At 38.0% G+C, this 18,217-nt stretch overlaps 1 protein-coding gene across 7 annotated transcripts in view; it reads left to right on the forward strand.

Annotated features, from left to right (window-relative positions):
* Nucleotides 1–18,217, forward strand: part of FRY (FRY microtubule binding protein) — a 374,481-nt gene that overhangs the window by 123,848 nt on the left and 232,416 nt on the right. For 6 of the 7 annotated variants that reach the window (XM_038411093.2, XM_043504385.1, XM_043504383.1 and 3 more), the window contains exon 2: nucleotides 16,839–17,038. In XM_038411093.2, coding sequence (XP_038267021.1) covers nucleotides 16,919–17,038 — 120 coding nt within the window. In that variant the 5' untranslated portion in view covers nucleotides 16,839–16,918. Of the gene's footprint in view, nucleotides 1–8,641; nucleotides 9,268–16,838; nucleotides 17,039–18,217 lie in introns of those variants that run through there. The other variant, XM_043504384.1, reaches the window with a different exon arrangement.

The raw sequence follows: 18,217 nt of genomic DNA on the forward strand, positions 1-18,217 counted from the left end.
GGATTAGAGTGATAGTATCATCCACATACAACCTACTTTTTTGTTCTATATAGCAAAATAGATCTGGGCAATTATAGACCCATTCGTCTGTCTGAAGTAATATACAAGACTTTAGATCAAATGTTGAAGGAAAGAATAATTAAATTCATGGAGGTAATCAGAAAAGGGGATGTAATGAAATATGTTTATCAAAGGTAGATCATGCCTGACCACCTGATATCTTTCTTTGAGAAGAGACGATAACTGATTTTTTAGATAAGGGAAATGCAGTAGATCTAATTCTAATATACTTGGACTTCAGAAAAGCATTTGACATAGTACCACATTGGAAATTGTTATTTAAATTATGATGGAGATCAGTACAAGAATTGTAAGGTAGGTAAGGAACTGGCTAATGGGGAGAAGACAACTAGTCATGCTAAAAGATGAACGAACTATCAGGCTGGAGGGATGTTGCTAGTGGAGTTCCTCAAGGACTGGTCATGGGATTTACCTTATTTAATATTTTTATTAATGACTTTGGCTCTAAGTCATTAGTAGTGTGCTAATGGAATTTGCTGAAGATACAAAGTTGGGTACAGTACAGATGAGGAATGGAATATTAAACAGGAAAAATTAGATGACTTTCAAAACTGGAGAAACAGAATTTGGATGAATTTTAAGAGTACAAAGTGCAAGGTCATGTACCTACAGTCTAGTACAAATAACTTCTTCTATAAATGAGGACTCATCGGTTGAAAGTGACAGAAGAGGAGGAAAGAAATCTGGGCGTGTTGGTCCATCACAAGATAACTTGAAGCCATCAATGTGATGCAGCTACCAAAAAGGCAAATGCGATTCTAGGATCAGGCAAGGCATTCTAGAAGAGATAGAGAAGTATAAATGCCATTGTGCAAGGCACTGGTAAGACCTCATCTGGAATACTATGTGCGATTCTGGTCACCCATGTTCAAGAATGATGAATTCAAACTGGGAACAGGTGCAGAAAAGAGCTACTAGGTTGATCAGAGAAATGGAAAACCTCTTTTATGGGAGGAGGCTAAAAGAGCATGACTTGTTTGGCCTAGCAAAGTGAAGGCTGAGAGGGGATATGGGGTTGTTCTCTATAAATACTTTAGGGGGATGAACCCAAGGAAGGGAAAGAGCTATTTAATCTAAAGGACAGTGTTGGCACAAGAACAAATGGGTATAACTCGCAATGAATATATGTAGGGTGTAAATTACAAGAAGATTTCTAACAATCAGAGGATTGAGGTTCTGGAACAGCTTCCTAATAAATGTTGCTGGGGCAAACAACTTAGCTGTAAGAGAGAGCTTGACAATTTTATGATTAGATTGTATGATGGGGTTTCTAGAGGGAGGGGTGCAGGGCTTGGCAGCACTGGGGGCTACTTCTGATTTATGTCTTATATTCCTAAAATCTCATCCTTCAGAACTTCAGCCAGTGATTTGCAGAGGACAGAAAGGGAGACTTTTATTCTCCCAGTGTATTCTTTTCTTTTCTTTTCTTTTCTTTTCTTTTCTTTTCTTTTCTTTTCTTTTCTTTTCTTTTGGCTCCTTCCTCTGGTTTAATGTTGGTGTTTGGATTAAGTGAGCAGCTGGGGTGGTAGTGTTCGTAGCCTGTGATATACAGGAGATCAGACTAGATGATCTGTTGGTCCCTTCTCACCTTAAGCTCTGTGATTCTTTTTGATTCCACGGTATCTGGTGAACATATCACAGCATCTCATGTTCTCTTGAGGCTGTATAGTCCAATCTGTGAGGATCAAGGTCCTGAACAGATGTCATGTAGGAATGCATACTCTCCCACTGAAGACATGGCATGATGCTCAGCCCTTTTCAATTAGTTTTTCGCATCTGTTTTAAAGTGTTTAGAAATTTTATTGATAGTAGCTCTCTGTTCAGGTCTGTCCTTGAATGTGTCTTTGAACTTATCAATATTTATGCCATTTGAGTTGAGATTCTGCTAAAGAGTGTCTTTGAAGTATTTATGTTGACTGCCCTTCCTGCCCTTTCTGAATTTCAGCTCACGATAGAGGAATTTCGGGGGGAATCTGTCATTCCCCCATAGTGATAACATGACCAGTCCATCTAAACTGAGCTTCAATAATCATTGTCCTCTCTCCCTCCACTGCACCCCACTCACAGTTGTTGTCTTTGGTCACTGAAGACCCAGAATTCAGAGGTGCATTCGCACAAATTCATCTCCCACCTGGCAGGGAGGGAGGAATGCACCATGGCTCGCTCCATCATCGGCTACTCTGCCGCCACTTACTCCACCATCAACCTCTCTGCTCCTGGACGTTTGCTCCACCATCAGCCGCTCCACCACCAGCCACTCACTCCACCACTGCTCGCTCACTCCATCGTCAGTTGCTCCACCGTCACTCTCTCTACTGCAACCTCTGGGATATCTTGAGGTCCCACCACTTACTACATAGAGTTAGAAGGGACTGCAAGGTTCATCTAGTCTAACTCCCTGCCAAGATGCAGGATTTTTTGTGTCTAAACCATCCAAGACAGATGGTTATCCAGCCTCCTTTTGAAAACCTTCAGTGAAGAAGCTTCCACAACCTCCCTAAGCAATCTGTTTCATTGTCCTACTGTTCTTACAGTTAGGAAGTTTTTCCTGAGATTTAATCTAGATCTGCTATGATGTAGCTTGAACCCAGTGCCTTTTATTCTGCACTCTATGCAAGAGAGAACAACTTTTCTCCCATCTTTTTTATGGCAGCTATCATATCTCCCCCCCCCCCATCTCCTCTTTTCCAAACTAAACATGCCCAGTTCCTTCAGCCTTTGCTTGTATGGCTTGCATTCCATCCCTTCAATCATCTTTGTCACTCACCTCTGGATCCTTCCTAATTTCTTTACATCCTTTTTATACATTGGTGACCAAAACTGGACACAGTACTCCAGCTGAGGCCTAACCAGCACCGAGTAGAGTGGTACTATTAGCTCCCATAACTTGCATGCTATGCTGCTGTTAATGTAACCTAAATTGTATTTGTTGGGTTTTTTTGCAACAGCATTGCATTGCTGACTCATGTTGAGGCTGTGATCTAGCACAACTCCCAGATCCTTCTTCACAGTGCTGCTGCCAAGCCAGTTTCCCCCCATTCTGTATTTGTGCATTTGTTTTTTCCTCCCTAAGTGTAGCACCTGACATTTGTCTTTGTTAAATTTCATTTTGTTGTCTATAGCCCAGTTCTCCAATTTATCACAATCTCTCTGAATTTTAGCTCTATCCTCTAAAGTATTGGCAACTCCCCCTAGCTTTGTGTCATCTACAGACTTGATCAGTGTGCTCTCTATTCCTATATCCAGGTCGTTACTGAAGATGTTATATAACCCAAGAACAGATCCCTGTGGAACCCCATTTGAGACCTCCCACCAATCTGACATCATTGCATTAATAGTTAATCTTTGTTTGTGGTTGTTTAACCAATAATATATACACTTAATGGTAGTTCTGTCGAGACTGCACTTCTCCAGCTTACTTATCAGTATGCCCTGTGGGATAGTCAAAAGCCTTGCTGAAGTCCAGGTATATTATGTCCACTGCATTCCCCCGTCCACCAAATCAGTTACCCTGTCAAAGAAGGAAATCAAGCTGGTTTGGTTTCAGAGTAGCAGCCGTGTTAGTCTGTATTCGCAAAAAGAAAAGGAGTACTTGTGGCACCTTAGAGACTAACAAATTTATTTGAGCATAAGCTGGTTTGGCATGATTTGTTCTTGATAAATCCATGCTGGCTGCTAGTGATTTCCCCTTCATCCTCCGGAAATTCACAAATTGAATGTTTTATACATTGCTCTAGTAGCTTCCCTGGTATCAAAGTGAGGGTGGCTGATTTGTAGCTCCCTAGCTCCTCCTTTTCCCCATTTTTAAAGATGGGCACTACATTAACCCTTCTCCAGTCTTCTGGAACTCTCCTGTGATCCATGAGTTTGTAAATATTATTGCGAATGGCTCTGAGATTTTTTCAGCTAATTCCTTCAGTACCCTTGGGTGAATGCATCCGGCCCTGCTGATTTAAATTCATTCAAATGGGTCAGAAGATCTCTGATGTGCTCTTTTTTTATCCTGATTTGCATCTCTTCTCCTTTATTGTCTATGGTAACTTTGCTAGTCATCAGTTCACATGTTATTTTTTGTGAGAAGAGTGAAGCAAAGTAGGTTTTGCTAGTGATTGATGGGGCTGGTTGGAAGATGACTTCAGTTTTTTCCAGGCTAATTGTGAGTCCAAACTCCTTAGTTGCCTCTGAGAACCTGTCAAAGGTAAGATGTAGGTCACTTTCACTGTGACTAAGTAGACCTCAGTCATCCATAAAAAGGGTTCACATATGAATTTCTTAATTACTTTTGTCTTTGCAGTAAGCTTTTGGTCATTGAAGAGTTTTCCATCAGTTCTGTACCTCATGTAGCAACTAAAGAGAACCACGGCTAGCGTGCAGCCTTGTTTCATCCCAATAGATATGGGGAATGGTTTAGAGAGGCCACCATCTAAGAGTACTTGACCAGTTCTATCTTCATGGAATTGATATATGGTATTAACAAATTTGGTGGGGCAGCCAAACTTTTCTAGAATTTTCCAGAGGCCGCTTCTGCTTACAGTGTTGAACCCTCCTTTCTCCCCATCCCTCCATGATTCTATTATGATCTTCATACTTGTTATATCTGCACAGCCCCAAATTGTGCTTACTAGCGGTTCCAGTGCTATGTTGAAGAGTAACAGGGATAGTGGGCAGCCCTGCCTTGTTCCTTTCTGTAATGAGACTGTTTCTAAGTATTGATGATCACCCAGGAGGGGGATCTGGTGTCGAGCAGTTTAATCCTAGTTGATAAAGTGATCACTGAATCCCTTTCTCTTAAGGACCCTAAAGAGAGAATCTTAGGCAACTTTATTGTTTTATAGTTTCTTAAAAATTCTCGAGCTTGTCATTGACGAAAGCCACAAAGGCTACATCGGTGAGAAGCAGGGTGTTAAGTCTGCACACATGTCCAGGAGTGCTCTGGCAGCTCCCCACTGCTGGAGCCTTTCACCAATGCAGCCTTTCCCTGCTGCAGGGAGCTGCCAGAGCCTTTCCCTGCTGCTTCCGCCTGCCAGAGCCTTTCACATCGGCTTGTATCTATACACAGCAGTGCGGACACAGCCTGCTTTTCACTGCAGTGTGTTGCTACACATACCCTATACACCACTGCCACTGTAGACAACATCTATAAAAGTATACCTCATTTTTTTTAAATATTAAGATAGGAAGGAAAGACTGTAAAAAGTTGACAAAGCTAATATTGGGGTTTTTTCTGCATTTGAATATGTAACTTCATGACATTTTTCCTGTCAGACTCACTTCATGCTTTACTATGCTAATCATATTTTGAAACAGCAGTTTCTTGTTTCTGTTGGAGCCAACTACATCAATAATAAAATTTGTCAGCAAAGAGAACAGACTGTCTTGAAATATTGTTTCTATGCTAAGCAAAAAGAGAATTAAGGTACAAATTTTTAATCCAAAATGGACTCGTCTATTTAATTAAAAACAAAGGTATATGAAAAATATTAACTAATAACACTTTGTTTAAACATCTATAGAAGATAAAAAGATGTATCTGTTCTATAAACTGCAAAAGATTTGAAATTGGTTTTCTCCCATAGTAGAATATGTCTCCGCAAATTGTCTTCAAAACTACATTCATTAGAAATCTCAGCGATAACTATAATTTCAGTTATTCATATTAAAACTATAAAGTATGAAGTTTCTATCCAGATAAAGGATACAATATAAAACATTTTTTAAAATAATTATTGGAAGAGGAGACTAGGTAGTGCTACAGAGCTGTCTGGATGAAGGAAAGTTGAGTTCCTCCTACCTTCTGGCAATCGCATCCTATCCACCCTTCCTAAAGTCTCCCCAACCTAAATAAAGGACCTCCTAGAAGAAAAAGGCTTAACAACATCTGGGGAGAATTCAAGCCTAATAGAGATGGGGAGTGGATGGGTCATTACACAAAGTAAAACTATTTCCCCATGTTTATCACCCCACCCCCCGCCCACTGTTCCTCAGGCGTTCTTTTCAACTGCTGGAAATGGCCCTCCTTGATTATCACTATAAAAGGGCCCCCCCCACTCTCCTGATGGTAATAGCTCACCTTAAGTGATCAGTGTGTATGGTAACACCCATTGTTTCATGTTCTTTATGTATATAAATCTCCCCACTGTATTTTCCACTGAATGCATCCGATGAAGTGAGCTGTAGCTCACGAAAGCTTATGCTCAAATAAATTTGTTAGTCTCTAAGGTGCCACAAGTACTCTTTTTCTTTTTGCGAATACAGACTAAACATGGCTGCTACTCTTAGACCTCCGTGGTTCAGGAGCCAAATTAGCATTCAGTATTACCCAAAAGAGCCACAATAGTGTGAATTCATTGTTTCATTTTATATATATTTCTCACAACAAATAAGTTATCAACTTGAACTGTTATTAACTTAATTGGTTAATAACATAGTAAAGGTTTCAGAGTAGCAGCCGTGTTAGTCTGTATTCGCAAAAAGAAAAGGAGTACCCATGGCACCTTAGAGACTAACAAATTTATTAGAGCATAAGCTTTCGTGAGCTACAGCTCACTTCATCGGATGCATTTGGTGGAAAAAGCAGAGGAGAGATTTATAAATCTCTCCTCTGCTTTTTCCACCAAATGCATCCGATGAAGTGAGCTGTAGCTCACGAAAGCTTATGCTCTAACATAGTAAAAGCATCCTGATTGGTTAATAACTTAGATTGGTTAATAATTATATCACACAGTGTTTTAATATATGTCCTGTAAAGAGCAGCAGGAGACGCTTTAAAGAGCTACTTGCGGCTCATAAGCCTCAATATGAATATCACTGGTCCTCACTTGCCTTTTAGGTAGAAATGCAAGAGGAATGTTATGACTGTGGCTTGAACATCTGCAGTTAGAAATTCAAGCCATACAAAAATGTACAAGCGATTAGGCTAGCAATCCAAGAAAAAAAATCTATGGGCTTTCAACTGAGGAGCCCAACTCTTCAGTTACAGTTAATTTAACCTCACAGCATTCCTTTAAGGTAGGAATTATAATTACCCTCATTTTACAGTGGGGAAAACTGATCTAAAGAGAGATTAAATGGCTGGAGAAGACCTAGAACTCCTGATGTTCTGTTCTCTGCTACAACCATTGTACAACATTTTGTCTAATGTACTACTGTGCTGTGGGTCAGATTTTAACATTGAGTCCATCTCAGTCTGAGGCCAAAAAGGATCTGGGATATTGGGGAGACAGCATGCTCAGTGCTCGGGGGGAAAACACTAATTCACATTTTCTAGTGATTCCTGTGGCTGAACCAGGAGAGATTTTGATGGACTGTGGAGCCCCATGTCCAGTCGTCCTTGTCAAGAAAGATAACTGGTCCAAAACAAGGTCATAAGCACTTGAGGAATAGATAAAGAGAGGGGATGAATGCACAGACACCTCCACTTACCAGAATAGCATTTAACACCATTCACTGAAAGGAATGCAAACAAGTAGGCGGGTATGACATATAACATCTTCTAAGTTCCGTGTGCAAGCTGCTTTGTGTGTAGGCCAAAAGCACATACAATATGGACATCATTTCCTTTCTCTAACACTGAAAACCCATTGCATTTCAGATTGCAGAATGTACTCTCCTAGGGAACAAGAGTATGAGATTACCTTTTGAATACATATCGCCCACATACAATGAACTCAGGATGTAAATGGTGATTTTGCATTTAGCAGAACGTGCTGCTGCCAGTTTGCCCCGAATTATAAAAATGTTTAAAACAAATGCCAAATTTAATCTACAAACAAATATTCATTTTGGGTGAAATTGATTCTTGTGCAGAGGTTAAGGCCAAGGCCTTTACAGCACATAAATTCCACTTTGTCCCTCAAAGTGTGACATTAGCTGGTGCATAGAACTTGTGCTGGCCCTCTTTCCAAAGATGAATTTCACCCATTTAAGGATAAATCTGCAAAAAAATCCCAAACCCACAGGGTTGAGAGTAATACTATAAGACTCAACTTCAGCAGTCTTAGTTGGTCAATATAACATCATGTGGGTTTTTAAATAGTGCTTTAGGTGTGTTTTCTTCATATGATACATTGTTTAAATGGTTAGTTAAGAGTATCACGTCATTGTTAATTTTAGATCTGTATTGATAAAGCCTTTTTTGAGCCTGAAAACGATGTAAATTAATGATGCAAAGTAACATTTACATTAACAAAAATGTATAAAAATCTTAGTTGTGTCTGTACAAATACATTGTCCCTGACCAGTTCCTGTGACTAAAATAAGATCAATCTACTACATTTTCAGTTTGTTTTTAAGCCTTGAATTTTATTTTCCTTGCCTGACAGTCTATCACTGATATGGAAGGGTTTTTCTTTAAAGAGCATAAAAGCTTTCTTTTGTCAACCTTGCTGCTATGTACTTGACCTTATAAATTAAGTTCTTAACAATTTGGTTTATACTGTGTGTCTTTTTTAATATTATAATTATAGTTTTAAAACCAAACACATTTCCTTAAGAGTTATTCCAGTAGATGTTCACTGTGTAATTTTCCTTAAGGATGTGTGGTTTCTCACTGGCTCTTTGGCATAGAAAAAGGATACTGTGTTGATTTTGTCTCAAGGAATGTAAACTGTTTGTACTTGTGGCCAAAAGACCTTAGTTACAAAACAAAGGTTTTATCACCCATCTTGTATTCTTTCTGTACTTAACATTTCTTTACTAAATGCCTTCAGCTTGAACTGTGTGATAATACATATATTTGGTACACATGGTTTGTTTATGCCGAACTGCATTAGCCAGTCTCATGTTCTTGGAGTGCTTGAAGTAGTTTCACTAATCTGTCAGTATAGTATGTACTTTTGGATAAATATAGACATGCAGCCACTCTGCAAGTTGTAGGTCATCATCATATGCTGAAGCTAAAAATTACTCCTTTGGTTATGGAAAGCCTGATCCGATCGGGAGGCCTGCTCGAACTTCAGCACTTGCCTATTTAAAACCCAAAAAACCTAAATGAAATGCCTGCCTTGATGTCAAAGAAAGACATATAGTGAAAGTGTGAAACAGGATCATGAAACAAGTAATTTCTTTCTCCATTTTAGTAAGAAAACAGTTTTGAGAATTGGAACTTCTCAGTTATTTTCAGGCTCATGGATATTACAATAGCCTGTTGGAGAAGATTCAGTGTGGTCAGTTTTATAAAGGAGTTTGGTAGGTATAAAAACATTGGCACTTTGTGTTTTAGTGTGTCTCATTAGCCTGTATGGTGTTAGATTCAAAATTTGGCACTCTTAAGTTAAAGAAAATAATGTATTCTTTTTCCTGTTAAATATAATGAGAAGTCACTAACAGTGTTTTGCTAAAATTGTACCCACTGTGTTGCAAGTTTTTAACTTGCACATACTAGATTGATTTTTCTGTTGTTTTGCTTGATCTTTGAGTTTGAAGAAAAGTTTCTATAATATAATGTACAAGTACTGAGGAAATGGCATAATTTAGTTTTGTACTCCTCACTTTTCATCAGCTTACTGCATACGTATGTTTAAAAGCTACTGTACTTTCTTAGAACTCTTACTATAGTAATTGTTCATCACATCAGAAAAGCAAATTGTTTATAACATGAAAAGAATTAACAGTGATTTAACATACATTTTAATGCAGTTATCCAGTTTTCAGTAATGGCATAGGGTCAAAAGGATATGTGGATATTTCATTGCAATGTCCATAATATTTCTTTCTCACATTTAAAGAAAATGCTATGCTGTTATAACCTGGTCTAAGTGAAAGTGTTAGAAAGGGAAGGATTAATGTTTCTGGGTACCATTGGTTTTCAGGTATGATAGAATTTAAGCAATAACTCAAAGTACCAAGAAAAACTGGTTGCTTAATGGGGGTGGTTCTCTACAAAATTGGACTAGAATTTCACTTGAAATGTTGGAGATATTTTTGGGATGATCTGATAAGGGTGATATCTTGTACGGATTTTCAGGGGCAGGTGTTTTGTTTGTGCACGTGTGCGTGTGCATATATGTGTAAAAAATAAAACTGCAAAAAACCTATGTTAAACATTAAGTTTGCAAAGTCAAGCACTCAAAAGTTAGGAAATGCCAAGATTAAGGTTGCCCCTGCAACCTATAATCAGCCCCCTGGTGTTTATGCATTTTGATACAATCTAAAGTTATGTGATCACATACTATTTTTCCCACAGGACTATACACCAGGCAGTGCATAGGATGGATGGTGCTCACTGAATGCTAATGAAATATTTTGTTTTATCCTTGTCATTTATTGTGTGTCCCTTTGCATTATTTACTGCATACCATCCAAATCCTGTACCTACTACAGAATTAATTTCCCATAGGATTTTCTATGATGCTGTCATCATAGTATTTTAGTAGGATAGTATGTGGCCGTATAATTAATGACTATAGCATCATGCATAAGTGCAAGGGAATCACATTACTGTTACACCGGTACCTTAATTCTGGCATTTCTTAAATGTTGGATGCTTGGCTTTACAAACTTTATATTCTGTTAATCTAGTTTTTTGTATGTAAGACAGTTTTTTCTTTGTATATATAGGTACTTCAAAACTTATTACAAAGCGTAGAGGATGCAAATGTCTTTCAGTTTTTCTTACAAATCAGAAGACAAAATTTTTAAAACTGGATGTTTGCATTTATTCAGCACTTATGAAAATTAGGCCTCCTTAATTTAGGAACCTAAATATATTTTTAAGATGCTAACAGGCAACCAGCTTTGAAAATTATGACCAAAGTAATTAGTAGTAAAAAGTTCTTGCTCCATTTTGTCTGTCCTTCTGCAAATGGAAAACTTGTCCCTACAATATATTCTTAAAGTGTGGTTTTACAGTGAAAAGTAACTGTGCAAATCTGCTCCCTTGAGTAAACAGTACGGTCTGTTGACTGTAGTGACAAATGCAAGTTCTCACTTATTTTACTGAGATCAGCATTACAGAGCCAACATTATGGATTCCATTCTGGTTCACAGATCAGCAGCAGAGTTGCCAATGAAGTTCCAATTGCTGGGTCACTCTTTTTACTCTTTTATTATGCAAATATTTGACACAATATGCCACACATAAGAATGGCCATACTGGGTCAGACCAAAGGTTCATCCAGCCCAGTATCCTGTCTACCGACAGTGGCCAATGCCAGGTGCCCCAGAGGGAGTGAACCTAACAGGTAATGATCTAGTGATCTCTCTCCTGCCATCCAACTCCACCCTCTGACAAACAGAGGCTAGGGACACCATTCCTTACCCATCCTGACTAATAGCCATTAATGGCCTTAACCTCCATGAATTTATCCTGTTCTCTTTTAAACCCTGTTATAGTCCTAGCCTTCACAACCTCCTCAGGCAAGGAGTTCCACAGGTTGACTTGTGCACTGAGTGAAGAAGAACTTCCTTTTATTTGTTTTTTTTAACCTGCTACCCATTAATTTCATTTGTGGCCCCTAGTTCTTATACTATGGGAACAATATTTTCCTTATTCACTTTCTCTACACCACTCATGATTTTATACATTTCTATCATATCCCCCCTTAGTTTCCTCTTTTCCAAACTGAAAAGTCCTACCCTCTTTAATCTCTCCTCATATGGGACCCGTTCCAAATCCCTAATCATTTTATTTGCCCTTTTCTGAACCTTTTCTAATGCCAGTATATCTTTTTTGAGATGAGGGGACCACATCTGTATGCAGTATTCAAGTTCTGGGCGTACCATGGATTTATATAAGGGCAATAAGATATTCTCCCTTTTTAATGATTCCTAACATCCCATTTGCTTTTTTGACTGCCTCTGTACATCTTCAGAGAACTATCCACGATGACTCCAAGATCTTTCTCCTGATTAGTTGTAGCTAAATTAGCCCCCATCATATTGTATGTATAGTTGGGGTTATTTTTTCCAATGTGCATTACTTTATATTTATCCACATTAAATTTCATTTGTCATTTTGTTGCCCAATCATTTAGTTTGGTGAGATCTTTTTGAAGTTCTTCACAGTCTGCTTTGGTCTTAACTATCTTGAGCAGTTGAGTATCATCTGCAGACTTTGCCACCTCACTATTTACCCCTTTCTCCAGATCATTTATGAATAAGTTGAATAGGATTGGTCCTAGGACTGACCCTTGGGGAACATCACTAGTTCCCCCTCTCCATTCTGAAAATGTACCATTTATTCCTACCCTTTGTTCCCTGTCTTTTAACCAGTTCTCAATCCATGAAAGGATCTTCCCTCTTATCCTATGACAACTTAATTTACGCAAGAGCCTTTGGTGAGGGACCTTGTCAAAGGCTTTCTGGAAATCTAAGTACACTATGTCCACTGGATCCCCCTTGTCCACATGTTTGTTGACCCCCTCAAAGAACTCTAATAGATTAGTAAGACACGATCTCCCTTTACAGAAACCATGTTGACTTTTGCACAACAATTTATGTTCTTCTATGTGTCTGACAATTTTATTCTTTACTATTGTCTCAACTAATTTGCCCGGTACTGACGTTAGACTTACCGGTCTGTAATTGCCAGGATCACCTCAAGAGCCCTTCTTAAATATTGGTGTTACATTAGCTATCTTCCAGTCATTGGGTACAGTAGCTGATTTAAAGGACAGGTTACAAACTATAGTTAATAATTCCACAATTTCACATTTGAGTTCTTTCAGAACTCTTGGGTGAATGCCATCTGGTCCGTGACTTGTTAATGTTAAATTTCTCAATTCCAAAATCTCCTCTAGTGACACTTCAATCTGTGACAATTCCTCAGATTTGTCACCTACAAAAGACGGCTCAGGTTTGGGAATCTCCCTAACATCCTCAGCCGTGAAGACTAAAGCAAAGAATTCATTTAGTTTCTCCGTGATGACTTTATCGTCTTTAAGTGCTCCTTTTGTATCTCAATCTTCCAGGGGTTGTTTAGCAGGCTTCCTGCTTCTGATGTACTTAAAAAACATTTTGTTATTACCTTTTGAGTTTTTGGCTAGCTGTTCTTCAAACTCCTTTTTGGCTTTTCTTGTTACATTTTTACATTTAATTTGGCAGTGTTTATGCTCCTTTCTATTTACCTCACTAGGATTTGACTTCCACTTTTTAAAAGCTGCCTTTTTATCTCTCACTGCTTCTTTTACATGGTTGTTAAGCCACAGTGGCTCTTTTTTAGCTCTTTTACTGTGTTTTTTAATTTGGGGTATACATTTAAGTTGAGCCTCTATTATGGTATCTTTGAAGTGACTGTGCAGCTTGCACGGATTTCACTCTAGTTATTGTACCTTTTAATTTCTGTTTAACTAACCTCCTCATTTTTGCATAGTTCCCCTTTCTGCAATTAAATGCCACAGTGTTGGGCTGTTGAGGTGTTCTTCCCACCACAGGAATGTTAAATGTTATTATATTATGGTCACTATTTCCAAGTGGTCCTGTTACAGTTACCTCTTGGACCAGATCCTGTGCTGCACTCAGGACTAGATCGAGAGTTGCCTCTCCCCTTGTGGGTTCCTGTACCAGCTGCTCCAAGAAGCAGTCATTTAAAGTATTGAGAAATTTTGTCTCTGCATTTCATCCTGAGGTGACATGTACCCAGTTAGTATGGGGATAATTGAAATCCCCCACTATTATTGACTTTTTTATTTTGATAGCCTCTCTAATCTCCCTTAGCATTTCATCGTCACTATCACTGTCCTGGTCAGGTGGTCGATAATACATCCCTACTGTTATATTCTTAGCAGAGTATTGAATTACTATCCATAGAGATTCTATGGAACATGTGGATTCATTTAAGATTTTTATTTCATTTGATTCTACATTTTCTTTCACATATAATGCCACTCCCCCCGGCCCTCGTAAAACCTGTTCTGTCCTTCCGATATATTTTGTACCCCAGAATGATTGTGTCCCATTGATTGTCCTCACTTCACCAGGTTTCTGTGATGCCTGTTATATCAATGTCCTTCTTTAACACGGGGCACTCTAGTTCACCCATCTTATTATTTAGACTTCTAGCATTTGTGTACAAGCACTTCAAAAACTTGTCACTGATTATTTGTCTGCCCTTTTCTGAATGTGTCAGATTCTTTATGTGAATGTTTCTCATCTGATCTGGCCCATACTTTATCCTCTTTCATCCCCTCCTCCTGACTAAAACCTAGAGAATCTCTATCAATAGACTCTTCTCTAAGAGAAATCTCTGTCCAATCCACCTGCGCCTCTGCAGCAATCGGCTTTCCCCCATCTCTTAGTTTAAAAACTGCTCTGCAACCTTTTTAATGTTAAGTGTCAACAGATGCAACAAAAGGCGGAAATTGCATACAATAGTTGCACAGGTATAAATTAGGATAGAATTTGAGTTGTCAAATCTTCTTAATGGTGGTTATGTTGCCTTTCAGACCTGAGACTGAATATGTGAACCTGGCAGTTAGAAAATGATTTTACTTGTAAACTAAACAAGTTTAATGTCAGAAATTGCCACAATAAACCTGGAACCCCAATGCTATTTTACATAATCTCTTTGCAGAAAAGAGCTTCACAAAAGTGTTTCATTCATTGCTAAAGGACTCAAGTGACAGAGGTTCTATACATATCTTGGGAGACACTTCCATCATCTAATAAATTTGATATTGAAAATAAATTTTCCCTTTTTCAGTTGCACCCCATTATTCCTCATAATACCATCCTAAATGATGATGGGAGAGGAATTTGTAGTTATACTCTTCGCTCAATGTTCTCTTCTTCATACACTAGAAGTCTGTTGTTGTTTAGACTAGCTGAAGTAAATGAGGCAGTCCTGTTTTAGAAACAATTTTGTATCAAAAATGTAGAAGTGCTCTATTTATGATTTGTTATATGCACAATATCACATTCCCAGCATAGCTTAATTATCATTATTATGTTTTAACAGTCAATAATCAATGTAAGCTTTATGGAAAGTTAAGCTAGATGGAGAAAATAATTGGTGATAGCTGTACTAGAGCTGTATGTGATCTCATATCTTGTTAATTAAGAGGCTCATTCCCACTGCACTGCAATATGGATTGGATATTTAACCCATTAAGAGTAATGGCTATTCTGTCATACACAGAACAGTAAATTTACTTCTGTCTAGCATATACATGATATATAGTGGTCTTTTAAAAATGGAATTTTGCAAGACAACTATCTGTTCCCTATTCTGCATGCAGTTTCCATAATTTTCAGTGCAAAAAATGTGGGCTTATTTCTGCAAGGTTCTGAGCGCAGCCTGCCAGGTCCAGTGCATCCTCAAATGCCATTGAAATTATTGGGAGTTGAAGATGCTTAGCATCTTTTAGAAACAGGATGTTAAACATATAAAATATCATCTATTCTTATGGTAAACTCAGATGGTTAATATTTGAAAATAACTTTCAGCAGAAGATACCAAATTTGTCTCAGAAGACCATATGGTATAGAATGCTAAGAGCCAGATTCTAATCTTAGATGTGTGATATCCATCACTGGGTATCTGAAAAATCTGCTTCTGTACTTGCAGTTCTCATTTTTTTCTAACCTGGTAAGATGCACACAAAAGAGATGCATGTGCTTTTTGGTTGTTTTTCTCTTGATGATTGCAGCAAGATTGGGAAGTGATATCAGCCTTGTACATTTTATCATTTTTTAAATCTCTCTACCCCACCTCCACAGCTGCTCAAAAGTGTTCTGACACCTGAATTGCAGCAGGAGTAGCAGATGATCTGCTCCATCAAGAGCTGCTCATAATACCACTTCTTATACCAACTGGAAAGTGAACAGCAGGGGATGCAGCCAGCATCACACTACAAGATCAAACATGTCACTTTTTCCCCAGAGAGGACTAAGCCTCTTCTGGCATAAGTTTGGGAATTTAAGTTTAGGGTTCTCATGCATAGAAAAACAGAATTGGCACTTGCTTTTATTTCTCTTCTGGTTTGTTATAAGAAACAGAAGCAGAGCTAAATACAGTGCACATTGTCATCATGCTTATGAGGTTGATAAATAATGTTAATAAAACAACTGTGTTTTGTCCTTTCAGGTAAACTGATAAAATAATAGATGTTCAGTATCAGAGAAAATATTTGGGGCTTGACTCTTTTCGCATATGGTTTATACTGGTGAAACTCACTGGCTTGACTCTTTTCGCATATGGTTTATACTGGTGAAACTCACTGGACTTACTCCTGATTTACAAGTGAGAGGAAAATCAGGCACTCTATATTCTGTTTTTAACACACACAAAAATAGTTATACTTCTGACGTCTGTGGGATTTGAGCATTTTGTATAACAATAAAGAGACTAGTTGACAATCGAGTAATAGAGATCTTGCATGGAAGATAAGATGATAAGAAACTGGATGTTATTAAGAGCATTGAGTGATGGCAGGTCTCATCATGTAAAAGACAGAACAGAGTGAAACATGAAACGTAAACTGTACTCAGTCATAAGATATAAGATGTCATCTACAGTTTCTTGTGGCAATCTAGTCATGTACTGACCATAGAACCTAGTTTAAACTTTCACATTTTTGTTGAACAAGTGTACAAGTTATTTTCAATATTTATTTTTACATAGTATGTTTGCCTGATGATCAGCGAATCATAGAACTGGAAGGGACCTCGAGAGGTCATCTAGTCCAGTCCCCTGCACTCAAGGCAGGACTAAGTATTATCTAATCTGTTGCTTTGTTTCACTGATAAGACATTAGAATAGTCTTAGAAAACTAAAACATGCTGGTGTTGCCTAAAGTAAACATATTCCTTGTACATTTCAGCCTCTCCAGTTGGTAACGGATACATCAAACCACCAGTTCCACCTATTTCTGGCACACAAAGGGAAAAGGGACCTCCAGCCATGTTGCCCATCAGTGTTGACCCAGACAGTAAACCAGGCGAATATGTCCTGAAGAGCTTATTTGTTAACTTTACGACTCAGGCTGAGCGCAAAATTCGCATCATCATGGCAGAGCCCCTGGTGAGTACAAAAGAAATCCTAAAAAAAGTTTAAACTGCATAGAGTTTATTGTTAAATCAGTGTTGAGTTTATTATGAAATTTCTAATGTTTCAGATTATGATATAAATTTCAATGAGGTTTCAAAAAGTCAACAGTTCTCAAAAGCTAAAACATAAAAATCTGTAGTACAACAGCCTGTATTTTACTTCCATGATAATAGTAGGTTTCTCTTTTAAGAATTATTTCACTTGACCTAATGTTACTATTCCTAATCTTCCAGATATGAGTAGCCCACATTATGCAACTAGCCATCTGTACCTTTAACCAGAAACTACATTTTATTTACCTTTTTATGATCTTGAATAGGGCAGTAATAGTTTTGCAGCACATATTTTAGCTGGAATAGCATCACTTACAAATAATTAGGGACCTAGATTTCTAAGTAATTGGGAAACTTTTGTAGTGTCTTTATAACATTTTATAATAGAACCCTGTTTAGAACATCTAGAAAATCTGATTAGACCCCATATCTTTAGGATTCTAGAGATTTCTAAAGGTAGGGAAGATCCAGATTGTCTTGGCTCTGATGAAATGTGATTAGCTGTATCTTTTGAGTTAGATTTAGGAGGATTTGTTGTACATAGAAATATTTCTTCCCTCTGTAATATTGTGCAGATGGATGATGGAGATACCTTACATAATTTTGTCAGAGGTAAAAAACTGGGAAAGAATTTTAAGCCCAGCATGGAAAATGAAGCAAACTATTTGGGGGAAGGAAGACGATCCAATTTACTTTTCTTTCCAGATCTCTCCAAATAAATCAGAGAGAGTAAAATAAAGGAATCAACCATGGTACAGGGTCTTTTTGGGAAGAGGGAATGACAGAGGCCGTTTGGTATGAAACAATCTTTACGTTACCTGTAGTGAACACTTTTAAACATATAAAGACAAAATAATGCTAAGAAATTGCTAGACAAGATAAGAGAAGCAACAATAAGATGGATTCTGAAGAAAAGTTAAAAGGAGACTGCATACTGAGAAATACCTCTGTATTGAGGCCATTTATGTAGCCCTTGAACACTTGACCATGTTCTTTCATTTAATGTAGCAGGAATAAGCATAAGAGCATAAGAACGACCATACTGTGTCAGACCAATGGTCCATCTACTCCAGTATCCTGTCTTCTGACAGTGGCCAGT

Source organism: Dermochelys coriacea, chromosome 1 (assembly GCF_009764565.3).
Source record: "Dermochelys coriacea isolate rDerCor1 chromosome 1, rDerCor1.pri.v4, whole genome shotgun sequence".
NCBI classification, from domain to species: Eukaryota; Metazoa; Chordata; order Testudines; family Dermochelyidae; genus Dermochelys; species Dermochelys coriacea.